The 27715-nt window shown below is 45.8% G+C and overlaps 1 protein-coding gene across 1 annotated transcript in view; it reads left to right on the forward strand.

Annotated features, from left to right (window-relative positions):
• CUL2 (cullin 2) overlaps positions 1–21958 on the forward strand; it is a 570015-nt gene extending 548057 nt beyond the window's left edge. Inside the window, exons 20-21 of the mRNA XM_086941531.1 lie at positions 5482–5598; positions 21367–21958. Coding sequence (XP_086797657.1) covers positions 5482–5598; positions 21367–21498 — 249 coding nt within the window. The 3' untranslated portion in view covers positions 21499–21958. The remainder of the gene's footprint in view (positions 1–5481; positions 5599–21366) is intronic.
• The last annotated feature ends 5757 nt before the right edge of the window (positions 21959–27715 follow it).

The raw sequence follows: 27715 nt of genomic DNA on the forward strand, positions 1-27715 counted from the left end.
TCCTATTATTCCGGGGCACATAAGACGTTCTCGCGCCTTGACTATGTTTTCATGTCCAGGCAGTATCTGAGTACAGGGGACAACGCAGAATATAGGGCCAGGGGCATATCTGACCATTCACCGATGTATGTGAGAGTGGGGCGCGACAGAGCTAGGGACGCGGGATCCTGCAGCATGGGATCTTCAAAACGCAAAAATGCTGAAAGACGTGAGGACAGACATAAAGGTATATTTTGCAGACAACGAGGGCTCGGTGGACTCGAAAATCACTCTATGGGAGGCCCTGAAACCGGTCCTACGCGATAGGATTAGAATCAGACTAGGTGAGGACAGACGGAGGCTTCAGGCAGAGGTAGCAGCCCTGGAACGGGCTATTCTAGAATGGGAGGGCAAGTACTTAACCCATAAGTCTGAAGATACTCTATGGCGACTCCTCGACGTTCAGAAGCAATATCGGGAACTGGTAACCAACGAATCCAGGACCCAGTCATTAGCCACCCTCCACAGATTATATGACGTGGGGGACAAGTCAGGGAAATTATTGGCATGGCTCAGCAAAAAAGAGAGAGCTAAGAGATGGATAGACAGTATCGATACGGCAGGGAGTACTGAGGTCAGCTCAGACGCGGAGATAGCGGAGGCCTTTGCTACCCATTATGAAACCTTTTACGCAACCCGAGACCTGGCGACACACGGGGAGGCCCTCCAATACCTGGAAGGTACCACCTTGCCGGTCCTTTCCCCGGAAGACATGGGAGCACTGGAAGTGGACATAACAACTGAAGATATTGCGAGTGCCATAGCCAGGCTTCGACCAGGTAAAACCCCATGCCCGAATGGCTTCCCTGCAGAACTCTTTAAACGCACGGCGGACTTACTGGCCTGCCATCTTAGGGGCCTCCTCGTTGGTGCCTTTGAGGTGGGAGAACTCCCACCGGATCTCACGATAGCCACGATAATACCACTACACAAGGAGGGCAAGCCACGGAGTGACTGTGCCTCATACCGGCCGATATTGTTACTTAACACGGAAGTGAAAGTGCTGGCGACCATCTTGGCGGTCCGCTTGAGGGCGGTCGTCGCGGGCCTGGTACATAGGGACCAGTCGGGCTTTTTACCTGATAGGGCGACGAAGCTAAATCTCAGGAGAGCCCACAACTGGCTCCAAGAGGAGAGAGGTCCCACACTGGTTCCTCTCCCTGAACGCCGAAAAAGCGTTCAATGCGGTTCACTGGCCCTTCTTGTTTGCAGTGCTGCAGAAGTTTGGATTCGGACCAAAGTTCACGGCATGGATCCGATTACTCTATACTGGCCCGAGGGCCAGGGTACGGGTCAACGGGATACTGTCCCGTGAGTTCCAAATCCAATGAGGTACCAGACAGGGCTGCCCCCTGTCCCCACTACTCTTTACGCTTGTTATTGAGGTGCTAGCGGCCAGAATCCGGCACAATCCGGATATCCACGACTTTACTGCTGGGGAGACGACACTACATCCCGAAAAGATCTCGCTCTACGCAGACGATGTCCTGCTCTATATTACGGAGCCAGAGACAACCGTGCCGGAGCTCTTTACAGAACTGGAGCGCTACGGGGGGATGGCGGGCCACAAAATAAACTGGCACAAATCAGTACTCTATGATCCGCAAGGGCGCAATCAGTGGGGGAGACTACCGAGGGAACTGATGACAACAGCAGAAGGATTCCAATACCTCTGGGTTTATATTACGACGAATGTTACTCTTTCGTTCCAAAGAAACATGGAGCGAATCATCACAAACGTGGTGGCGGATATGGACCGCTGGAGACAGCTTCCCTTAACACTTCTGGGTAGGGCGGCCATGTACAAAATGGTTATTTTACCGAAATTCCTATACGCCCTACAGAATAAATATTATCCACTACCGGCGGCAGTCTTCAACAGGATTCACGCAGACCTAAGATCTTTTCTGTGGCTAGGCAAACAGGCAAGGGTGGCCCTGACCACACTACAGAGGCACCAATATAGTGGGGGAATCTCACTCCCCAACTTGGAGGCCTACTATTGGGCGGAACACCTGACTCCGATTAACGATTGGCTCCACACGTCGGCGGACCACCCGACGTATGCATTAGAAAGAGCTAAGCTGGCACCCAAAAACATACTGCGATATCTTTACGGGAAGGTTCGGGGAGCCCACCTTCTCCCCGCTACATCCATAACGCTAAGGGCATGGACGAAAGCCACACAACGCATGGGCTGGGAGGCAAAACCCACGCGGCAGACACCGCTGTGGCATTGCCACTGGCTGCACGAGCTGCATAAACTACGCGGATTCCAGAGGTGGGACGACATTGGTATTTCCACCATAGGAGATGTAATAACCAGGGGGGAGTTGAAGTCGTTCTGAGCTCTTCAGGCGGAGTTTGGGTTACACAACACGCAACATTTTAAATATGTCCAGCTGCGCCATGCCTGGAGGGCCCAAAACATCACGCTTACTGATATTCCTGAGTACGCACCACTGGAAGGGAGGCTTCTCCAAGAACACATGGTAGGGAAGGCGGTGTCCCTTACCTACAAAACGCTGACGAATCACATGCTGGGTGACTTAACAAAACTTAGGCACACGTGGGAGGCAGAGGTAGGGGAGATGGACTGGGAGATAATCTTGATGCACCCCCGGGAAGTGGCTATCCAGTCCAGGCTACGACTGATTCAATTTAACTTTCTTCATAGAACATACTTTGATAGGGTGCGTCTCTGCAAAATGGGGAAAATAGAGGAAACAGGATGCCTCCGTTGCCTACAGGAAGAGGGGGATTTCTATCATACTGTCTGGACATGTGCTGTAATACAGAGGTACTGGGTGCAGATCTTCCGGGAACTTGAGGAGATCCTCGGGGCCCACATCCCCATTGACCCCAAGTTAGCGCTGCTTGGAATGACGACTGAAGTAGACCTGACCCGCCCACTACTCACTTTCTTAGTCCTGGCACTGGTTGTTGCCAAACGAGATATTGCAAAACATTGGGGAGCGCCGGCACCCCCAGAAATAGAAGAATGGAGAAGAGGCTTAGACCTATATATGGCAGTGGAAAGGATCACGTTTAAGGCCAGGGGCTGTCCCCAAAAATTTCGGAAAGTTTGGTCTAAATGGAGACACTGTCGTGGATTGGATGGGAGGCTGTAGTAGGGTGAGGGAAGAAAGGGGGGGTGACACAGCTCTTAGACAGCGGGGGTATAGATTGGACAGTGTAGACATAAGGTTGACCGCATTAGTTGTAGTGGGCCACTTGGTACGGCAGGCCTTGAGCGAATGAGTGTCCCTGATTGATAGTGGAGGGTGAGGGGGAGGGGTACAGATGCAAAAATGCTTATTTTTCTTTCGTCTACTTGCATATAGCAGAATCCGGACTTGAGTTTGCTACCTTCAGTCACCAAGGGGAGAGGGAGGGGGGAGGGGGGAGGCATGTTCCAATAAATTGAAAACGCAGAAACTTGGATAGCCTATGACCGACTAAAGGTGGTAATCATGAGTGCTAATACTACATTGCACAGGTTCGCCGCCCGACCTCCGGGTGTGGGCTAAATGGCCGTGTATCTTCCAGAGCGAAATGTAACAACAGCTAAATTTAAACCGGGGCTCACCGGCAGACTGTATGATGGCTCCTTGTGTATCTGCAATAAAAATATATTTAAAAAAAAAAAAAAAAAAAAAAGCTAGGACTCCACGGTCAGAGGTAGGTTCACAGATTCCGTATCCTGATGGGTAGGCCAGATGGGAGATGTGTTTGAGGACTGGCCGATGGCCGTTTTTTCTAAGAGTAATAGCACAACGTGTTAGGGACCACTGTGGCTGGGGTCCCCTTTTTGTGCTGCGGGGAAAGGACGCATTCGTAGATAGTTGTCCCTGATATGTGCCCAGGACCTTCAAAGCCCTTGAAATGGTGGGTCTCCTTGAGATGACTCATAGCGGCCATCTTAGGGTCAGGATTGGGCTGGGTGTTTGCCTGTCTCACTGTGCCTGGGCCATCTGTTCCTTGTCCTAAGCCCTGTCAAGGTGCCTCAATGACTCTCTCCAGTCTCCCCCCCACCCCTTGCTGCGGGGGTGCCACCTGCGTGATCTCTCGTTAGGAGAGTCCCGGCCCCCATTTTGAAGTCAGGCAGGCCGACACAGGTGTTTTCCCCCTCCCGGTGGTCGTGTTCCTTGCCCCCTTTCACTTTGTTAAACTAATTGATCAAATTAAAATTGAAAGATACCTGGATATTATAAACTAGTGGTGTATAAAAGATCAAACCACCCTATCTAACCTGAAATCTCTTAGTCATACCTACAAATAGCAGGCTGTCTCAACTATATGTTGCAGTGGTACTAAACTCCTGACTCAGCCGGCTTATGTGAACACCACCTTGTACTGCTGGTTAAGATGATAAAAATGTTTAAAATTAGGTTTTAACAAATATTGTAGAAATTTGCACTTTTATCAATTTGTGCACTTTATTGACTTTGTTGTGTCATATTATCCACCAATTTTGGACTTGCTGGGATCTGTTAATGTCTTGATAGTTTTGCACTTTATGAATTTTACACTTTACTTGGTTTTACCAGGATACATTTTTTGCCAGGTGTTTCATCCGATTTTATATTTTTCAAAGATCATTCATTATAAATGTACTAGATGCAGCATTTTGCTGTACCGTGCTATTCTGTTGCTATTCTCAGTGAAGCCCTATGTGATGAATAATGAACTGAGAATTGAAATAACATCAATACTCCATGTGAGTGAGGTTTAGGCTCTCTCTCTCCAACCTCTTTATGTCACCCTTTTCTAGAAAAACTGGTGTTAAGAACTCCACCTGCCTTCCTGCCGAAGGTAGTAATAACTTCTCATGTCAGACAAGCTATCACCTTTCTGACATTATTTGCTCCACAGTATCCCTCGAAAGAGGAAGAGATTTTTTTTACATAGAATATAACAAGGACCATTTCATGGATGATCAGCTTTTTGTGGGGTTCGGTGGTGCGAAGAATGGCAAGGTGGTGCAGTAGCAAACCATAACTCAATGGATAGTCCTCTGTATTAAGATTAGAGATGTGTTGGCTAAGAAGCAGCCTCCAGAAGGTCTGAGGACCTATTCCACCAGAGCCAAGGCTGCTGCCACTGTGTTGGCACGCAGAGTGCCTTTCCTGGATGTCTGTCTGTCTGGTTGTTAATTAGCATCAGTACACACGTTCATTAATCACTATTGCTTTAATAGTCCGGCTGGTTGGGATGGACATTTTGCCTCCACAGTCCTGATCCACTGCTAGTGCATCCTGGAGTCCTACAGGACACATTTTTTAGCCATCCTGTCACTTTTCAATAACTGTCAACAGCATGGGGGTATCATAATACATAACAAACTACTTTTTTATCTGTAAATGTGCTTTATACGCAAATCGTTAAGTCTACTTAAAATTGAAAAAAGAGAAGCTAAAGTGTTTACACATTCTATTTTAGGAGGTGGAACAAACCAGAAGTGCTGTAGATGAAGACAGAAAAATGTATCTTCAAGCTGCTATAGTCCGAATCATGAAAGCACGTAAAGTGCTGCGGCATAATGCTCTTATTCAAGAGGTAAGAAGTGTATCTGGTGGGCTGACTGTGAAGTTATTTTTCTAATTCTTACTACTTTGGAATACTGAACTCGTTAACTCTGCATACAATATCAATATATACTAAACATTATGGATCCGTACATCTCCATCATTGGGCGTCCACACTTGTGTGGGGACACATTTAAGTGGGTCAGTAATTGACAAATATTTTCTAGAGTACTTCTGGAAACCCTCAACAGTACAGGACTCTTGCAAATGGCTTTCTACGGGCGGACTTTTAACTTCATGTATAAATGCTCATGGGGAAAATGGCACTGCATTTGCTCGTTTTTTTTTTTTCTTTACAGGGAAAACATTTCTGGTGAAAAGCCTCTTGCTGTACAAACCCACCAATTTTTGGGGTCTTCCTTCCACCCATGAAAGGAATGTACTTCTGATTTTGCTGGCAGTAAATGTCTTACCATTTGCATGATGGTGATGGATGACAAAAACATTAGCGACTACCTAAAAATATTTGTGTTTGTGGGTGTTCTTAAACTTTACGAAATATGACCAGCTTGGAAAGTCCAGATCCTCTCACCCCCACTGCCCTCGTCCCCCCAAGCTCCCAGAGTAAGATTTCACCATGCTAAATATTGCACCATGGAACAAATATCAACCAGGTGCAGCCCAAGCTACAAGAGTAAGTTTAGTTTTTGTGAATTACTCGATTAATACCACCAAAATGAATATGTATATTCACATTGGGTTTACGCATGCTTTTACTTAAGCCCGAGGCTGATGTAAAGCATAAAGACATAATGAACAACCTCCGGTAAGGCAATTCTTTTATATTGCCCATTTTGTCAACCAATAGACAAAATCTAAGACCAATAATAAAATAAAGTGTGACGGTAGCTCACAAATTGTAAATAATATTTGTGAGCTCAAATGAATCTCTTACTTGATGAAATACTCAATGATGTATGCTTCCTTGTTTAGCACATTCTTTAGAATGTTGAGAGTGAAAAGCCCAATATGGTTCCTCAAAAGGCAGCCTGTAACTTCTGGTTAAGTCGGCTCTGGAATCGGTTAGACTTCATGGCAGATTTGAATACCTGACCAAGAGAAGAAGTAAATGAATATTTTTTAAACCGGGTGTGAAGACAGTAAGGACAAAAGTATCTTACTTTACAATCATTAGTATACAGAATACAGCAAAACTAAAATCATGATTATGGAAGTAGGAGGATTGCAGTATTTCTAGAATTTTGGCGAATCTTGCAAATTATTCCCAATCAAATACCCTTAATGATCCTTGTTGTCCTATGCTTGAATGTCTCACTGTTTATGAGAAGTGCATGTCGAATGAGGTGTTCTAATGGAAAATCCCTGTCAATGGAAAGAAAATAAATGTAACAGCGCCTTGTGCTAGGCCAAGCCCCCATCCTGCTGGATGAGAGGCACCGAAGTATATTGCCTTCCTGTTTTTTGTTATGCGTGCTTATCACTAATGTTTGCCATCATGTACATCAACCCCACTTCCTGTCAATGGAAAAGACTGCACCTAGGAGTTCATGCGCATGGGCCAGAATTTGCACACAAAAAACAGCATAGTTTTATTTGATACATTCAGTGTACACTCTTTTTTATCTGGTTCCTCCACATTCTCAATAAATGGAAAGCCTTGCCCCAGTAAAGAGAATTAGTCATGTTGTCCACTTCTGATTTCTGTGGGCAAAAAGCTATGGGCCAGATGTACGAACATTTCATTTTGCGAGTCTCTAATTGCAACTGCTTGCGACTTGCAATTAGAGACTCGCAAAATTAAATGTACTAATGTGTCTCAAACACATTAGCAATTCCCAATGGGGTCGCAATTGACCTGCCTCATCATTATTCATGAGGCAGGTCGCAATTTGTGACCCATTAGGAATGAGCAGTAACACAAGGATGTTGGCCTGCTGGGGACAGCAGACCACCATGTCTATGTTTGCTTTTACATAAAACAACTTTTTTTATGCAGTCAATTTTCCTTAAAGAATACACAGGCATCTTTAGCCTAAACCATTCAGGATGGCTGGGATGCAGAAATACTTTATTATAACCTCCAGTCTCGACAGAATTGCTTCGCTCTGGCAATGGGTAGGAGTTTCGTGCTTTCTGCCAAAAGTCCAGGACAATCAAGCTACGATACTGGTGTTTCCACCTTTGTCCTAGATCTCAGTGAAGATGGAATTGAGGTTAATAGAACTTTTGGCCTCCTGCATCCTGTTGGCCAACCACCCCAGATGGCACATGCAAACTCTGCAGTGGCACCTGACGTTGGCACAAAACCAGGGAAACATATTGTGTTCTTTCCAGGTTTCAGAGGAGACTGCAAATGATCAGCAGTGATGGCTACTAGGCCACAGTTGATCCAGTGGCAACCCCCTTTCCTTATCCCACCCAGAGTTGACGGTGGTCACGGATGCATCACTGCTCGGCTTGGAAGGCCATTTGGGAGAGGTAGACGTCATAGGACTCTGGTCTCAGGTGGAGGTCCGCCTCCACATCAATTTGTAAGAGTTGCGGGTGATCCACTTGGCATTGAAAGTCTTCCTACCATTCATCGAGGAGAGGCTAGTACAGTGTCTCACAGACCACAGCACCATGTGGTACTGCAACAAGCGTAGCAGAGTGTAGTCCTGGATCCTGTGCCAGGAGGCTCTGTGCCTCTGGAAAGGGCAGACTCGCCAGAGAATTTCTCGGTCGTGAACCATCTGGTGGGGTCTCTAAATGCCAAGGCAAACATCCTGAGGTGGTGAAAGGCATTTTCCAGCCCTGGAAGAACTCTTCCTTTATCTTTTTTAAGCTGTAGAGGATGCAAATTTTCAGGATTTTTGTGTGCTAGAGTTCCCAAGAAGTCTCTCTTGCTGAGACACATTCTGCTTATAGTGGATCTCATGACTCCTGTATGCCTTCCCCCATTAACTCCTCCTGGCTCGAGTTTTGAAAATATCAAGAAAGACTGGCCCATATTCATTTTAGTGGCTCCAGATTGGGCCAGGAGGGTGTGGTATCCAGAACTCATGGGCATGAGCATCTGTCTTCTGATCAAGCTGCTTGTTTTGGAGGATCTACTGTCAAAGCAACATGGCAGGGTCCTTCAACTGGGCCTCTACACCCCACGTGGAGATTGAGGAGTAGCAGCCAGTCGATTTTGATATTCCTTCGAAAGTTGTTGATGTGATTCTGGCAGCCAGGCTCCTATCTACTAAGTCAGTGTACACCAGGCACTGGGTCAAGTTTTTGGCTTGATGCCGCACCAGTCACATGACCCACTACAAGCTAAGCTGTCTCAAGTTTTTGTTTTGTCATTGGCCTAGCAAAGGCTTGCTTCGGGCACTGTTAACCCTTTTACTGCTACACCCCCCTCCGTGCTAATTTGGGGTAGTTCACATTTCGGCCCCTGTTAACTTTTGTCCAGATAAGATATCCACGCCAGATTTAAGTCCTTTTCTTCCAACATCATGGGGATTTAAACATTTTATAGATACCCAGGGTTTGTGGATTCCCCTGGGGGAGACCCAGAAATGAGCCAAAATACAACTAAATATATTTATATATATATATATATATTATTTTTTTAATTGTGAAAAAGTGCTGCAGAAGAAAGCTTCTGGCTTTTTACCTGCAAATTGTATCAACAAAGGATTTGTGATGCTGAAATCACCATCTTCCCAGCTTTCAGGGACAGGCAGACTTTTGCCAGAAAACCAACATTTTATACACAGTTTTGCCATTTTACTGAAACATCACCTATTTTTGCTACTTTTTGTGCTTTTAAACCTCCTTCCAGTTAGTGGTAGAAATGGGTGTGAAATGAATAATGGACCCTGGAAAACGAAACATTTCTGAAAAGTAGACAAAATTCAGAATTTAGCAAGGGGACATTTGTGTAGATACATCCAGGTTTTTTTCCTAGAAACAAACAGTTTAAAGTAAGAAATATTGAAAATGTTTTGAAAAAAATAGCCATACTGCCAACGTTTTTACCTGGAACTTCTTCTAAGTATGACAGATTTTTTAAAGCAATATACCGTTACATCCGCTGGAGCCTTCTGGTTGTGAGGATATATAGTACTTGAATGTTCACCAAGAACCCGAGAAACACTGAGCCAATGACTGAACTGGCTCCTGCATTGGTTTTTCACTGTTTTTCGAGTATATAGCAAGTCATTTGGTAAAATATAAAGAGTGAAAAACAGGTATTAAGGACACCTATGTGTTTCGGGAATTGGAACAAAATATAGAGTTTAGAAGCAGTAGTTATTTGCCCATCTCCAAAATTGTGTGTACCCCTACTAGCATGTGAATTATAGAACATTTTTCAAAGTGACTTATTTTTTACACATTGTCTTACATTTGCAAGGCAGAAATGCAAAGAAAGTCAATAGGTAATAACAGTTTCTCACCAATTCTGTGTTCCCCTAAGTCTCCCTATAAAAGTGGTACCTCACTTGTTTGGGTGGGCCTAGTGCCTGCGACAGGAAACGGGCCAAAACGGAACGTGGACACACCACATTTTTACAGTGAAAACTGACTCTTTATTTGCTAAGTGCCTAGCTGTGGATTTCGAAACTTAGCTCTGGCGGCACCCTGGGAAACGTAGCAAACCTGTGCATTTTTGATAACTAGACTCCCAGGGGAATCCAGAATGGGGTGATTTCTGTGGCTCTCACCAGGTTCTATAACCCAGAATTGCTTGCAAATCTCAAACTTAGTAAAAATTGAAAAAACACAATTTCCTCATATTTCTGTGATGGAAAGTTCTGAAATCTACGTGGATCCACAAACTTATACCCAGCCCGCATTCTTCAAAGTCTCCCGATAAAAAAGGTAACTCACTTGTGTGGGTGGGTCAAGTGCCCGAGGCAGGAAAGGGTCCAAACTTATTGTGGAGACAGCAGAATTACCTATCACAAAACTACCTGGTTTCGCAAGGGGAGGGGGGCACCTGGGATTTTGGCCCCTGGCTTGGCGGCCATATGGGGAAACTTACTAAACCCACACATTTCTGAAAACTAGACACCTGGGGGAGTACAGGGAGGTATGGCTTACGTGGACCGCCCAACTTTTTCCTACCCAGAATCGCCTGCAAACCTCAAATTTAGCTGAAAAATCAAATTTTTCTCTAATTTCTGTGTGGGAATGTTGTGGGAATACCAGGATGACACAAATTTCCTACCACCCAGCGTTCCCCCCAGGTCGCCCGATAAAAATGGTACCTCACTCGTGTGGGTGGACCAAGTTCCCGCTGCAGGCAAGGACCCAAAACGTATTGTGGAGACATCAAAATTACCAATCACAAACCGACCTGGTTTTGCAAGGGGGGGGGGGGGGGGGGGGGGGGGCACCTGGGTTTTTGGCCCGGGCTCGGTGGCAATCCAGAGAAACCTACCAAACCCACACGTGTCTGAAAACTAGACACCCTAGGGAGTCCAGAGAGGTATGGGTTGCATGGATCCCCTGATCCCGCAACTTTCCCAGTTTCGAGATCAAGTCTGGCGCCTAGGGATAATTCTAGGGTATGGAATCTGCGGCTAGATCTTCTCTCTAATAGATAAGGCATTACCAAAGGTAAGTAACTTATTCTTTGCCACTATCCTGAAAGGCATTCTCGACACTAAGACCACACTGGAAAACAAAATGGACACTGGTGGACTTTCTGTGGACAGACCACAGGAAGTTAGCGGACAGAGAAGGAATCCAGTCTGGCCTTGCTGTGCCCTATGGTGTAAGAAGCAAGTGACAGAGTTAAAAGAGGCAGTAGAGCTTCTTTACAGCATACACAGAAGGGCCATCTAGGCGCACCAAAATTTGCCTTGTGGGTATCCCAGAGGACACGGAAGAGAGCCATGCAGAGTTCTTTCTTGAACTGGTTAATAGAATGAATATATATATATATATATATATATATATATATATATATATATATATATATATACACACACACACACAAAACTGACACTATTGGTGGTGGAGAGGGCCAAGGAGTGCTGGGACGCCCATCAATAATACTGGGGCTTCTAGTAGGCCTATGGTGGCTCACATTCTGAATTTTGCAGGATGCAAGGGAGCCGGGTCTGTGGATTATCGAAAATACCTATGTATATATTTTATGGATTACACGGCTCTGTATGAGGGCAAAGGCTGACATCTAGGTTAGTGAAACCGGCACTATATAAACATAAAATTAAAAGGCAAGTCGTACTTCGCCTCAAGGGATGAAACATGGATGTAGATGGAATGCTTAGGGATACCAAGACTCGAGGGCAGGTGATGCTCACATCAGGAACAGTCTTCGACACTAGAAAATGAAGCAGGACACAGGGGCAATTGTAAGAGCGAGCTACAAAGGTAAGAACGAAACTGGCGGCGGTGGCTTTATCGTGCTGAGACCAAGGGGAGCCGGCATCAAACTTAGTCCATGAGAAGATCCCGAGGGAATCTCCACACCAGTGCTGATCAAGGAGTAGCCTGTGGTGACCTCCGTGAGTGCTGTACGTATCAAGTGATGCACAGGGGAGAGGGTAGGGGGTAAGGCAGTATTCAAGTCGGGGTAAGACTATCTTGTATTATGCACCTTCGTGGCTCAGGAGCAGTGATTGCAGCAAGATATGGCGGTAAATGTGTTAACTGAGCAATGAAAGGACGAGAGATGTGCTCGGGTGCGTGCAGGATGTAGGCACTTAATATAATGTGTTAATCTCCTGTTCGACATGCACCACATATTGGGAGTTTTTAGTATGTTGGCAAGATCACAGTTCGAATCATAACCAGGGAGACGGGAGCAGCAGCAGCGAGAGTACAGTACCTACCGATTACATGTGAAAACACCATAACAAATGCAAGTATTACTGGGCGTCAATATCATGAAGAAAAATACTCATCCTAATAAAGTTCTCATTAGGGGATAGCGTTAGCCCCCATACACCTCATACACAGAGAGAGGTGGGAGCTGTAGCACTGCAAGCTACAAAGATGTCCGGTTTGGACAAGTATAATTTCTTAATGTGGAATGTAGGAGGATGTGGAACCCCCACTAAGCATAACATGGTGCGTGCTTTTGGTGTCCAGAGCTACCACAGAAGTGACCAACTCCGGACAGGTAATCAAGGAAAAGCTTTACTGTCCTTTAAAGTCTCCCTACCTTTCTGGAGTAAACTCCCTCTTTCGCCATAGTGGGATGTGTCAGTAGCGAAAATGATCTTTCTGTCCAGGCTGCTTTCCCATTTTGTGGCGCTTCCTATCATGTGATGTATTGTCTACATTAAGAAACTAAACGGTTTGTGGCCTGACCTAATACAGGCTGGTAAGGGGAAAAGGGTTGCTATAGGGATATTCGGAAATCCAACAGATTATTGCAAGGGAGGGTGGTATGGGGTACCCCAAACACAGGAGTGTACTATACAGCTGCACAGCTAATCTGACCAATGGGCCTGGTTGGTTGTGAATGCTACTTAGAGGGGAGAAGGGTGGTGCTGTGTGGGGCAGGGGTCCATTGTTGAGGTGCTGTTAAGCCATGCCAGGCTCTCGAGGTCATTTCCCAGGGTTCTTCAGTCGGCACGGTATAGCTGCTGTAAATACATGCTAAAAGTGGTGGTGATGTTGGTGTATGTTCCAGAACTACTAGTATGACCATTATGGTGTTTTCCCAAACTGAAGAAGGAATCCAGGTGGTGGGAGATCTGTATTCGAAGGGAAGAATTTGTACTTTTGAAGCACTAAGAGAGGAACACACAGTGGCCATAGGGCGCTCATGGCTTACAATGCATTTGTGCAGGCCATAAAAGCAAACATGGGCTGTTGGAGAGATAGAACCCATAATAAAGTCAGAGGCACTCACCAAGAAACTGACTACGGTAGGTTGTAGTTTTGCGGTGACCATGCTGTCGTTGGCTATTAGTCCCGCCTATTACGCGGTCTTGTCAACACTAAGAGAAAAGTAGGAACTGAAGCTTGGGAAGGAAATATTAGATGATGAGTGGCATAAGATAGTGAAATATACGAAGATGGTTAAGAGAAAACCCAGATCCAAATTTACTCAGATAAATTGTTGACACCAAATGTACCTCATACGCGTGCGATTCGAAAACGTGTACCCTAGGGCGTATTAAAACCTTATGTTCTTATGAGGAAAGTTTTTTTTATAGTTTATACATATTTGTACTTCTGTTATCATCATTGCTTTGAGGGTGAACTGCGTCAATAATAGCAAACAACCCCTGCAGTTCCCTTGGCAACTGTGAACAAGACCCCGAAACCAGACTCTACACCTAGTCCCTAGGGCAAGGTGTTTTTTGGGGTTGGGAGGGGATCTCCCTCGCTCTTGGGCAGTGTTGGGGTAGTAGAAGGCACCAGTTCTAGTTGTGGAAGGCAGCAAGCTCCCCTGGCTTTTGGAAGGTAGCTGGTGGCGAGAGGTTAGATAGAAACATCCCTCTCGTCATTAGATGAGGCTGAGCGAGTTGCCGAGAGAAAATGATTATTTCCTGGTCCCGATATCTCCCCTTGCCCATTAAGCCCTTATGCTAGGCTAGAAATAGATAGTACCAGGGCTTTAAGTGGGCCAGGTCTCATCGGTGCAGAGCAGTAGGGTGACCACTGACCAACCGTCCGTAAATTTTCACGGACCGTCCGTAATTGGGACCTCACGTCCGTTGTCAGTGAGGATCCCTTTTACGGACGCCTTTTGTCCGTAATTTTGGCCTTCACAGGGAGCAGCACTGCTCCCTGTGAGAGGCCTCACCCCCCTTGATGGGGCGCTCGCGCTCCTCCTGGAGCACAAGAGCAGCCCCACCCGCCCATTGTCATTCTGCATGCCGGCTGATTGCCACATACAGAATGACAATGCGGCAGTCTGGGGGTGCTAAAGCATGTGGCGGCCTCCTCCTACCTTAGTGTACAGCAGGGCAATCTGTCAGAAATAAGGTACAATGCCCATGCTGCAACGTGAGAAAACTGTTTATTTAAAGAAGCCTAAAAAACAAGTTAAAAAGAAGGGGTTATCGTTCTTTTACTGTCCCATCATTTTAGAGTGAGGTATTTTCAATATTATATTCAACAAAGCCCTAGTTACTGCTTTTTTATTTTAAGCAACTAACACCCATTGACAAAGCCAATAGAGTCCTGGCTTCTTGTTGGTGTAATGGGAATGAGAACTGAAGGACTCCGCAGGCACACGCCGGGAGCTTCACAGCGCGAATTTTAAAAATTGAATATTGTGTGTTTTTTAACTTGTTTGCTGACAACCTACCCAAGCCCTCTTGAAACAGCCGTGAAGCGCTGCATAGCGCCGGCTGCAACGACCGCTGCAAACGCCATTCAGGCGAGTCCCTGGGCCAGGCCCACATCGCAGGCCACGCCCCCTCCGCCAGGCAGCCTATAAATACGCGCCTCTGAGAGCGCCGCCCTGAGAACTGAAGGACTCCGCAGGCACACGCCGGGAGCTTCACAGCGCGAATTTTAAAAATTGAATATTGTGTGTTTTTTAACTTGTTTGCTGACAACCTACCCAAGCCCTCTTGAAACAGCCGTGAAGCGCTGCATAGCGCCGGCTGCAACGACCGCTGCAAACGCCATTCAGGCGAGTCCCTGGGCCAGGCCCACATCGCAGGCCACGCCCCCTCCGCCAGGCAGCCTATAAATACGCGCCTCTGAGAGCGCCGCCCTGAGAACTGAAGGACTCCGCAGGCACACGCCGGGAGCTTCACAGCGCGAATTTTAAAAATTGAATATTGTGTGTTTTTTAACTTGTTTGCTGACAACCTACCCAAGCCCTCTTGAAACAGCCGTGAAGCGCTGCATAGCGCCGGCTGCAACGACCGCTGCAAACGCCATTCAGGCGAGTCCCTGGGCCACGCCCACATCGCAGGCCACGCCCCCTTCCTCAGCTACATTATGTGTTATTTCCGGACGCTCAGCGGACGAGCGCAGCGGGAGCGCCGTCTACGCGCCAAAGGAGGGCCCGTCCGTGTCCCGGACGCGGCCAGCGCCAGCCCCCTTGCAGCTGCCCTCCTACCCTGTAATCGACCGCGTGTTCCCTACTCTCGTGAGTACCTAATTGCATTTAATACTAAACCATGCTCCTGTTCGAGTAAATGGGACCTGGCAGATACTGTTCAGTTCACTTGTCAATCATGCACATTTCGCTCTCAACCTACTCTTCCAGCCCCTACACAGTGTGCTACTGACCCGTCATGTCTCCGGGCCGGCTTGATCAATGCCAGATCTCTGGTAAAACATTCTAATGAAATATTCGAGCTACTAAGCGACAACGAGTTTGACCTTCTCTTTGTCACAGAAACATGGCTCAATGACACATGTAACCCAGTGATCGAACTTGCCATCCCACGTGGTTTTAAAATTATCAGACAAGACCGCCCCCTAGGCAGAGGAGGCGGCGTAGCAGCCATTTTTCGGGATAAATGGACCTTTTCTCTAGACCCTATGGGCCCATCCATTGATGCTGAGGTACTCCATTTTTCTCTCACTTTAGGGGCTCATTTTACTTTAGGTGGATCTCTGGTATACCGACCACCTGACCACGCTGGAAAATTTCTAGAGGCACTAGAGGACATGATAGTCCCACGCGCCCTGAAATACCCCACATATCTCCTTCTGGGGGACTTTAATATCCATGTGGACCAGCTTGATCTATCTGACACAGTTCGGCTAAACGAGGCGTTTGCGATGGCCCAACTGAAACAGTGGATCAAGGCTCCTACCCACTCAGGGGGTCATGCCCTTGACTTAGTATGTACCAACTTCAACATTAATATGTCTGAACCTGAGATTTTAAACTGGTCTGATCACATGCTAATAAGATTCTCCTGGCCTTTGTCCCGCCCTGCTGAGACCAACCATGCTGAGGCTCATACACAGAAAATTAATTTAGCTTAGCTCTGTGATCATCTCGATACCTCTCGCCCCTCACTGCCTTCAGAAATTGAACCAGCAGTGAGCCTATTCAATTCATGGATTGAAGAAGGTGTTGCTCTTTCAACCAAATCAGGTCGCGTCTGTAGAGTTCGCTCCTCCCCCTCTAAACCCTGGTTCTCCAATACCCTCCGCAATCTTAAATCAGGCTGCAAAAAACTAGAAAGACGTTGGAGACAAGCATACCTCCCTGAGGCCAAGAAAGAACTCAGAACAGCTCAAAAGAAGTATCATGCTGCAATTAGAGTGGCAAAAAGCTCATACTATGAAGGGCGTATTTCCAAGGCCAATAACAACAGCGCAGAAATCTTTGCTGTTGTCAAAAGCTTTGTCTCTCCTAGCGCCGCTCACCCTCTTCTAGCCTCATCGGCAAAATGGTGTGAGGAACTCTGTGTTTTTTGTGGAAAAAATTGATAAAATCCAAGATGATCTACTTACTGTATGCAACAATTTTCCATCCTCCATGACTACTCCTATCCCCACTATGCCCACTTCTACGGATCAGTTTGCCCTCTTCACTCCAGTGAATACAACCGAGGTCGTGAAAATTCTGGCTACCTTAAAATCGGGTTCCCCTGCGGACCCCTGCCCAGCCAGAGTCCTTGCGGGCCTGGCTAACACAGTCGGCCAAGAGGTGACACATATTGTGAACCTCTCTTTTTCCAGCGCCACAGTGCCAGCTTGCTGGAAACAGGCAAAACTGCTACCACTCCTTAAGAAAAATGGCCTAGATCCAAAAACTCCCGCTAATTTCCGGCCCATTTCTTTACTGCCAGCTCTAACAAAGATATGCGAAAAAGTTGCATTTTCACAGCTGGACCGATTCGTAGAAAACTCTCAAGCTCTCCACCCTGCGCAATCAGGCTTTAGAGCTGCTTTCAGTACAGAGACGGCCCTAGTTGAGGTCTCTGAGGCTATCCGTGAGTGCTTAGACGGAGGTGGCAGAGCGGCGCTGATTTTATTGGACCTCTCTGCCGCCTTCGATACGGTCCCTCACTCCCTCCTACTTACCAGACTAGCAGACATAGGCATAACTGGCCCTGCTCTCGGATGGTTAAGATCTTTCTTAGATGACAGGTCCCAGCAAGTGTGGATGCCGCCTTTCTCTTCTTCTCCCAAAAAACTTTCAACTGGCGTACCACAGGGCTCCACCTTAAGCCCCCTGCTTTTTAATGTCTATATGACCCCCCTTATCTATCTAGCGGAACAGCTGGGGGCCAAAATTATGGCCTACGCCGATGATACCCAGCTCTTGTTTACATGGCCCAAAAACAACCTGGACACGACGAGAGTCCAATTCTGCTTATCATCGGTCTTCCGCTGGCTGGCCTTGGCTCAACTCAAGTGTAATGAGAGCAAATCGGAAATTCTGCTGTACGGCTCCTTCACAGATAATTTCTATGATTCTCTCTGGCCCACCGATTTTCCCAGCCCCAAATCCACAGGTGGACCTGCAAAAAACCTAGGAATCTGGTTTAGCAATAATCTCAGATTTGAAGATCACCTGAAAAAACTCACCGGAATCTGCTTCTCTACTCTCAAAACTCTACGCAGATTCCTTCCTTTGCTCCCGCGATCAGCTAAGGAGACGGTCATTCGCGCTCTGATATTATCCATATTGGATTATGCGAATGCTCTCTACTGCGGACTCCCAGCCTATCTGATCCACCGCCTCCAAGTCATCCAAAATGCTGCGATCCGGCTGCTGTTTAACATCCCCAGAAGATCTAGCGTCCGCCAACCACTCCGAGACCTTCACTGGCTTCCAGTGGCTCAAAGGATCTTATTCAAGATCCTTGTGTTAGCATACCGTGCACTCCACCTAACAGGCCCTACCTATTTGAGAAAAAGATTTTCTCTTTATGCCCCCAACCGCCCTCTCAGATCAAGCAATCTTCATCAAATGACTGTACCAAAGTTCAAATATAGCAGGCTTGGTGGACAATCCATTTCTGTTAGAGCAGCGAGAGCTTGGAATGCCCTCCCCCTGCAACTGAGAACAGCCCCTTCCATCATGGCATTTAGGAAAGGCCTAAAAACCTACCTCTTTAACACCAACGCCTAATGGCTGTCCCTCTTTTGCATTTACTGTGATCTGCCCCCTTCCTTTTCTCTCCGCGCCAGGATACTATACTATTTAGTAGCAGAGCGCGTTACAAAAGCCTCTATAATAATGGTACTTGCTGTATTATACATCTTGATGCAATGACAGAAACAACATAATACCAGTCGTGCGGAAGACTATGCTAAGCACAGATATTTTGCCTAGGTGTTTTAAACCACGCCCTTAATTACATCGAACACACGGATGTACGTTGTTACGATGCACGGTATTACCACGCGTACCGTTACAACGCGTATTTTACAACGCAAGTCGTTACCACGACTTGCGCTGTAGGGGTGCGGACTTAGGTCCAGTTTAATTTACTATTCCGACACAAGCCAACGTACAGTAGGGAAGGTGTTAGAATAGTAAATCTACTATTACTTGTCCTTTAGCGCCCCCCCAGCGCAAGTCGTGGTTACGACTTGCGGTCTAAAATACGCGTTGTAACGGTACTGCGGGGTAACATCCGCGTCGTAAAGGATGTTCTCCCGAACACACTCTTTGATGAGACCCCCACGTTTTTTACACCACTTAAAGCCTTGGAAACAACACCGTCACAGTCACCTCACATCCTGGCACTGTGCATCATGCATGACTCATGGCTTCTACGTTTTCAGATTGCCTATGTGCAGGGGCATAGTGAACCCTCCCCCACCCCTTGCTTTAGGAACTACAGCAAGGTGAAGTTCTTGATGAGCCTCTTCTGTCTGCGACTCTGCAGACAATGGCTCAGCTCATAATGTGAAAAGGTGGGAAAGTAAATAAGTAAAGGAATGTGCGAATGGCTGGATGGATTACTGAAAGGATGAATGGATAGATAATGAAAGAAAGGATGGATGGATGAGTGAATGAGTGGAAGTATGGATGCGAGAAAAGGTAAATAGATGGATGTATGGGTAGATGATGGGCAAGTGGATGGGTGTATGGATGAGTAAGTGAATGGATAGTTGGATGGGTGAAAGGGTAAATGGCTGGATGGGTGAGTGAATAGATGGATGGGTGGAAGAGTGGATGGATGGATGTCTGTATGGATGGATGGGTGAAAGGGTGGGTAGATGAATGATGGAAGAGTGAAAGGGTGGATGAAGGGATGAATGAGTGAAATGATGGATGGAAGGATATATGGTGGATAGGTTTGCAAATGGTCAAATATGTTTGAATATAGATGGGCACACAGATGGAAGGACAGAATGAATGGTGCAAAACTGAATGATGGATGAAAGAATGATTACACCTTGCAGCACCCATTATCTTAAGTAACATTTCCTATACAAGGACTTTCACGTTAATATGAGTCATTGTCTCTATATAATGTGTGTGTGATGTAATGTACTCTGACACCCTGCCCTACATACTTGGGATGAGTAACACTATAAAAGAAATTAAATACACACGAGAGGCGGTCTAAGTGAAGATGAGGGGCACCAATGGAGGGTGGTAGCAAGGCTGGACCGGGCATTGGGTGTTTCACTGGGAGGCGGAAAGGGGGGTAGAGCCGTTTTGTTACTGGGGGCCGGGCACTGCAAAGCTCCTTGTATATCCAGTAGTTTTCAATCAGCAATAAAAGTGGCCTCACTTATATTCAGGTGTTGTTCACCATTGTCTGGTGACTTCAGTACCTGCTGGAGCGAGATGCAAATTTTGAATCGTCTAAGGTAGCAAGCTGCAGTCATACTGAACAACCATGACCTGCACGGTTTTCTCAACCTAATGCAAACTTATTTTGACTTGTACTTAGGTGGTTGTCTATTTACTTACTTATATACTATTGCGCTACCACCTCTGACGTGTCTGTAAAACGTAACTTTTGTCCCAAAGTTTTGTCCTGAATTTTAACCCTTTGTCCTGAATTTTTGTCTTGAATTTTGTCCCTTTGTCCTGAATTTTTACACTCACCGTCCTGAATTTGCACCTATGCCAGTTGGTCACCCTAGCTGAGCACCGGCAGTTTTTTAAAGGAGGCCTTGAAAAACGCGTCTCTATCCGGCTCTGTTTTGTGCCCTAACACAGGCAGTCCGTTTTTTTTCCCTCACTGCAGTGACAGCAGGCCCGCCATGTGCGCATGCTCACCCTGCTCACTTCTCACTAGTGGAGAAGTTACGGCATGACGTCATGCCAGGTGAGCATTGTAGGGGAAGGGAAATCCTTTGAAGAGTCATTTCTCTCTGGATTTCCCTTCTCTTTTTGAAACTCAGGAGCAGCAGCATTGTCGTGATGTCACTAGGGCTTTAAGTGGCAGCTTTTTCAATATTATATACAACCCATAGTTGCTGCTTATTTATCTTATGGAACTAACAACCATCGATAAAGCCAATAATCCTGACTTTTTGTAGGTATGGTGTTATATTAAATATCTGGCTACAATGACAAACGGCAAAATACAAGTTGGGCGGCACACTATGCTAAACAGATTTTTACCTTGGGTGTTCTTAAGCGACGCCCTTTATTGCATTGGCCACGCCCCTTTGAGTGACTCCACGGTTTTTTCCTCCCACTTAAAGCCATGGATAGAACTCTGCCCTTGGGCTATCCTGGGGGTGGACATATAGATGGAGCCCTGCCAATACAGTCCTCCCTGGGCGCCCAATAGTATAACAAGGAATTAGATAGTTGAAGAGTGGAGCGATTTACAGATAAATTACTTATTGTGTCTGCATTTGTATGGTCTTTGTGTAACTGCCGCAAATGTGTTTGCTAATGTTATTCTTTTTTCATCCATAGGTGATTAGCCAGTCTCGAGCTAGATTTAACCCAAGCATCAGCATGATTAAGAAGTGTATTGAAGTTCTCATAGACAAACAATACATTGAACGAAGCCAAGCCTCTTCAGATGAATACAGCTACGTCGCATGATCTTCCACTTTGCGGAGTATGAATGTGGGAAGATCACCACTGTCACTGTTTGGTGTGTTCCTGTGGGAAGGAGCAGGCCTGTGCCTCCATAATTGGTCACTTGGCAGTCCCTGTTTTTCTGCTGTTTACAACATCACCAGTGCCACGTCATGAGCGTCAAGGAAAATGCCTATAGATATTTCAAGCTCATGCCATTATGACATTTCTTAAGACTTTACGAACCGAATGGGTGAAGTGTTGCAGGAATGTGGAAATTTGGGTGGGTACCATGCTTTTCTCTCTCTGCCCTCCCAGGCACAGTCATGTTTGCAGTTGATGTGTTTTTTTAATGTATCTTAAAGGATTTAAAAGTAAAAACTAAATATTGTAATATGACAGATAAACTAATAATTGTATCTACTTTAAAATGTAAAAATGGCAAACATGATATTGCTGCTTGTCAATAAAAAAAATAAAGTAACGGATTGTTTGTTGAAGTATATTTATATTTGCATACACTAATGACTCAGGAAGGTTTGTTACTCTTTAGTCATTGCTCTATTGGTGTGCTCTGGAGCTCTTTGCCTGTACCCTTTGTTTCAAGACTTAAATGCTTACCTCGCACATCCGAGGCAGTTCTCAGCTTGTAATCTTTGGAGCGCCCTCCCCTATTAATGAAAGTTTAACACGCCAGCTCCTGATTGCACTCAATGGAAATAATGGTATTTTCTCATGCTGCATGAAGATGCCGTACAGAAGTTGTAGTCCTCGGAAGACTGCCCTTAATACTGAAGAGCTTGCAATATATAAGGGTTTCACTTCTCTTGTGATGGGTCTCTACCGCTTTCATCCCTTGTTAAGATTTCCACTCTCATGTTGTGGCCAGACTTACTTCTTGTAGGTCTGGATTTCGATAGGACAGTTGTTCCGCACAGACCTACTGATGACAATATACAGAGTGGACTTTGGGTCCACTCGTCACTTTTCGGCTTTCTTCAATTAGATCAGCCTCTTCAAACCTGTCAGTCACTCCTTGGGTCAGCCTTGTAGAGTTTTGTATTCAAGTCTCACATAATACTGTTGGCTGAGTGGGTGTATCCTTCCGCCTCTCTTTGGGTTCTTGCATTGAATTGCATGAGGAACTAATTTAAAACTATTTCACTCGATCTGCTCTTGCTGGCTCCCTCCCGTGTGCCTATGCCGTATGGGTTAGCACATTAAACCCCACACCTATTAGCTTTGCGAGTGTTTGTTTTTGTCCTGATTAATATCCTCTACTCGTGACCGTTTATTCCAAGATTTCCTACTCCCACTTTAATGGTTAGTCTCTCCTTTATCTCTCCTGTTATAGAATATTCTATCCTATCCTCACACACACAGGAACGATGGAATGGGTATAAGTGGAACAACATGTGGAAATTGGAGTTACCAAGTTAAATTAAACATGTAAAGCAGGCTTTTTGCCCTGGAATTAACCTAGATAATTGTGTGTGCCTGATAATACCAGTTCGAAGTGAAACTACTGTTTTTGCTCAAAAGTTGTATACCTCAACAGCCGCCTCAACTTCTACGCTCCCAAACGCCAGCTTCGATTGACCGGCCTCGCCCTCGCCGCCGTCCCCCGCATCCGAAGAGCCACCACAGGGGGAAGGTCCTTCTCCTACCTCGCCGCCAAGACTTGGAACTCCCTCCCGACCCACCTCCGCCTGACCCAGGACCACCTCGCCTTCAGGAAGCAGCTCAAGACCTGGCTGTTCGAGCAGTAGCGGACCCCCCCTCCCCTAGCGCCTTGAGACCCTCCGGGTGAGTAGTGCGCTATATAAATGCTTTGATTGATTGATTGAGTGATACAGCTTGGAACGTGGGCCAGTCCTACACTTTATGTTTAAGACTTACTACGTTTCCCAGCCACCACACCTCTTAGATTACTTCAAGTTCAAAATGCTTCAAAAAGGATGCTATTCATAAAACATGGGGATAAATCCGATATCGTCGATGGCTTATGCAGATGTAATTGTGAGAAACATCAGTCATAGTTTCACAGCCTGAAGTCACTGTGTACCCCTGCAATGTTATGCTCCAAAATACAGCCTCCATTATTTGTATATGGTACGTTTGCCCAAATTTCCCTATACGTAAGCCCCATACAAAGCAGAAACTGAAGCTTTTGACTTGTAAGGTGTTCGTGTAAAACTTTAAAAAAATGATTGAAACGCACTGATTTTTGCTGAATTTGTGTCCTTATAAGAGCACCAACTAAAAATTACCGTTTCGCAGAAAAATGCAATGAATAAAACTGCTAAACAAACAAGTATATTTAAAAGTCCTTCCTCATACATTTTGGGCCACATGTAGGTAATCCGAATTTACCAATTCTAAAATACCGAATTTTACCGATTCGGTATTTTAGAATCGGTAAATGGGATGTAGGTATTGATTCGGTAAATTTTACAGAATTGGTAAAATTCGGTAAATACCGAATCGGTATTTACCGATTTGGTAATCCCCATTCATTCCCATGGGCCTTGAGGCCCATAGGAATGAATGGGAATTACCGATACCGATTCGGTAAAAGTGGAAACTCATTCAAGGGTGGCAGGATGTCACATTGACACCCTGTTGCACCCCTGAATAGTGCATGGGTGCACATGTGGCACACATACATGCCCCTAAGGGCATGTATGTCTGCCACATGGAACTGTTAAAAATTGCAAAAAAATTATTTTTCATGGTTTTCGATATTTACCACCAACTTGTAGTTGGTGGTAAATAACGAATCCTGAAATGAGAAAAGCACTCGTTTGAGTGCTCCCTACATTAAAGATTCGGTAATTTACAGAATCTGTATTTTTAGAATTTGGTAATTTACTGATTACTTAAATTACCGATTCGGTAAATTACCAAATCCTACAATTTGGCCTCCTACATCTGAAAAGCCTAATACCGGTCGGTAACGGCCGAAATTCAGTAATTTCGGCCGTTACCGACCGGTATTAGGTTACTTACATCTGGCCCTTTGTTTCTTAGCAGTCTAAACATGATTAAATTTTTTTTAAAGAACAACGTAAACAGTTGCAATTGAGCAAAGAACTGTTACGGGGTTTTTGCAAAATTGATAGGGCTATGTTTTCAATGTTTAATTTTTCTTTTATCCATAAAGGGACATCTTGAAGCTAGGGAGATTAGAATAATCAAATTGATTAATATATGGCCATGGTGCAAGTGAAGTAGCATGTAAAAAAGGAAAACTAGATATAGTGGAGTGATTTCAGTCACACTGCTCATTGTGGTAAGCTGAAAATGATAAACACTTTAGTTAATATCTTCCTTTACCCACGCTACAGCTCCATGCTTTCCGAACCAATACTTCATTTGAAGTGACTGCAGATATGGCAATCTAGCCATTTTGTAGACTGAGCGGAACCAGGTCAGCATAAGGAATTTCTGTATCTCAACACCGAGCATCAGCACCTGAAGATTTAGGTAGCACTCTATCATGGTTTTCTTGATCCTACCTCATCTTTCTTGCTTGGTGATTTCAGTTTACATCTCTCGAATTGAGCCTACACTTTCCCTTTAAAAACCCATACTGATTAATTCTATCAATTTCTTCTGTCTTTTCCTCCCACTCGTACATTGGGCAGAATTAGTGATCTTACATTCTCTTCTATTTCTTCTGATTCTTCATCTGATCTATACTGTGTTCACCCCTCCGATCCTTTTGTTCTTACTCCCTCTTTTCCTTTTTCCAATTTCTTTACCGCTTCGTTTTCCCATCCTACCTTATTTAACCGTAATCTATGTGAGAATTCTCCAGGTCACTTGGCTTCTGTGGCTTTTAGTGCTTTACCTTCAGTTAATTATTTTGCTTTTCTTTCTTTTGACAATTCTTCAAGTCATATTTCTAATAGTGATTCTAATTCACTAAATATTCTTACTCCAAAATCCTTTAAATCTACTACTAATAGACTTTATAAATTGTATCCCTCGATTCACTGTTTTTCATTTTCCTGTTAAATTAACTTTGAAAATCAGTGATATTCGTGCTCCTTCCCTTCTTCGTCTGTATCTATGTTCATCTAGCCATCCAGTCCCTTCCGCTTCCCCAATTTCTGAACCTACAAATCCTAGACCCTGCTTTTCAGTCTTCAAGCCTGCCCCTGGGCCTGAAGTACTGGCATTTTCAATTGCTGATTTCTATACTGATCCATTACCGTTCACATTAGTGACATTTGTCTATTCTTACTACTTGTTTTACATTTATTTTTATTTTTTATTTATTTTTATTTTGAGAGTTTTATATAGCGCTGGCTAGACCCGGAGGTATCAGAGCGCTTTACATAAGGTTCCACAGAAATTACAAAACCACATCAGTTACACGTTACATAGGTTACTAGAAAAACATTTCAAGAGAGTAGAAGACGAAATAAATGGAGCTTAGAAGGGTAAGGGGGTGGGGTAAAGCGGTAGGAGGTAGATAGGATGGAGAGACGGAGGAGAGTCTGCCCAAATTCCGGCTGGGTAGGCGACAGCCGAGGAGTAAGTCCACAGCCCATCTCCTCTTTAGCTATCGGGTAGCTCCACCGGGCAGCAGCCAAACAGCTAGGTCTCAACGGGAAAACAATTAAAGAGCAAAGAGGAGAGATAAATGGAGCATAAAGGAGAAAGATGGTGGAGTAAAGGGGTAGGAGGGAAAATACAACAGAGAAACGAAGTAAGTTCTGTCCAAAGACCGGCTGGGTAGGTGACAACGTTTTTCAAGTGAGACTGATTGTCTTTCTCTTCCCAGTTTTCTTCAGCTTGCCTGTCATAATAACTTGTCTTTTATTTTTAGTCTCATAGATCTTTCAGCTGCCTTGACGGTATGGATCAGCATCTTGATTTACAACTGCTTCCTTTTTTAGGTCGAGGACCTAAAGGCTACGCTTGCGCAGTCTGGGGTCGGAGATTTAATGTCCCTTAGTAGCGCTTTGGAACCCGCCTCCCTGCCCTGTCTCTCCTCCATTGGCTGGCTTCCTAAACGGAGGCCAGCCATTGGAGGAGAGATGCGTCACTCCGATTTAGCCCCGTCTTTTTCGGATTTGGGGGCGTAAGTTTTGCTGTTCTTTAGACAGTGACGTCTGTCACTCAAAACAGCAAAACCACGCCCCCGATTCAAAAAAATTCGGAAGCTGGTGGGCGCCATTTTTTCTCGTCTGCGGTGAGGTGAGGATCGATCATCTTATGCCGCAGGACCCTGCTGCCGCCTCTTCTACCCAGTCCCCTACCCTCCTGTCCCCTGGGCGCCCGGAGATCACTGCTGCCGTCGGCTCCGTTTGAAGGTAAAGCACATTAGGAAGATATAATCTTCCACATACAGTCGGGGCTCCGGCAAAACTGCACATGAACACGATAGGGGCAGGGGAGCAGAGCAAGCACGGTCCCGCCTCCACTCCTTGATTGGCCGCTAGCACAGTAGCCGGGCGACTGGTTGGCTGAGCTACTCTCTCCGTTGGGGCCAACTCGTTCGCCATCACCGAGGTACCGGGATTCAGCAACAACATCAGGCTGCCCTTTAACTTCACCTGGCAGGTGAGACGGCGGGATGAGTGCAACGAGATCGGGTTGTGTCTGTGTATGGGGGGGCACAGGGGCCATCAGAGCATTTGTGCGTGAGACGGGGGGCTGCAGGAATCGTGCGTGTGACTGGGGAGGCTCAGGTTAATCAGGATAGTTGTCTGTGTGTTTGTGGCTTTGCGAGTAAGGTGCGTGCTAGGATGGATCGGATCACAGAGGGAAGCTTTTGCATGTGAATGAAGATGTCCTGGTGTGTGCGATTAACACAAACTGTATGCGTGTAAAAGTCTGAGGGGCACTGCTGTGTATGGTTGAGTGACCGGAGACACTGTTGTATGTATGCCCAAGCAGAGAGAGTGTGTGTGTGTGCGCGTGTCCAGGCTGCCCTTTAACTTCACCTGGCCGGTGAGACTGTGGGATGAGTGCAACATGATCGGGTTGTGTCTGTGTATGGGGGGGCGCATCAGAGCGTTTGTGCGTGAGACTGGGGGGCTGCAGGGATCGTGCGTGTGACTGGGGAGGCTCAGGTTGATCAGGATAGTTGTGTGTGTGCTTGTGGCTTTGCGAGTGAGGTGCGTGCTAGGATGGATCGGATGACAGAGGGAAGCTTTTGCATGTGAATGGAGATGTCCTGGTGTGTGCGATTAACACAAACTGTATGCGTGTAAAAGTCTGAGGGGTT

This window comes from Lissotriton vulgaris, chromosome 10, assembly GCF_964263255.1.
Source record: "Lissotriton vulgaris chromosome 10, aLisVul1.2, whole genome shotgun sequence".
NCBI classification, from domain to species: Eukaryota; Metazoa; Chordata; class Amphibia; order Caudata; family Salamandridae; genus Lissotriton; species Lissotriton vulgaris.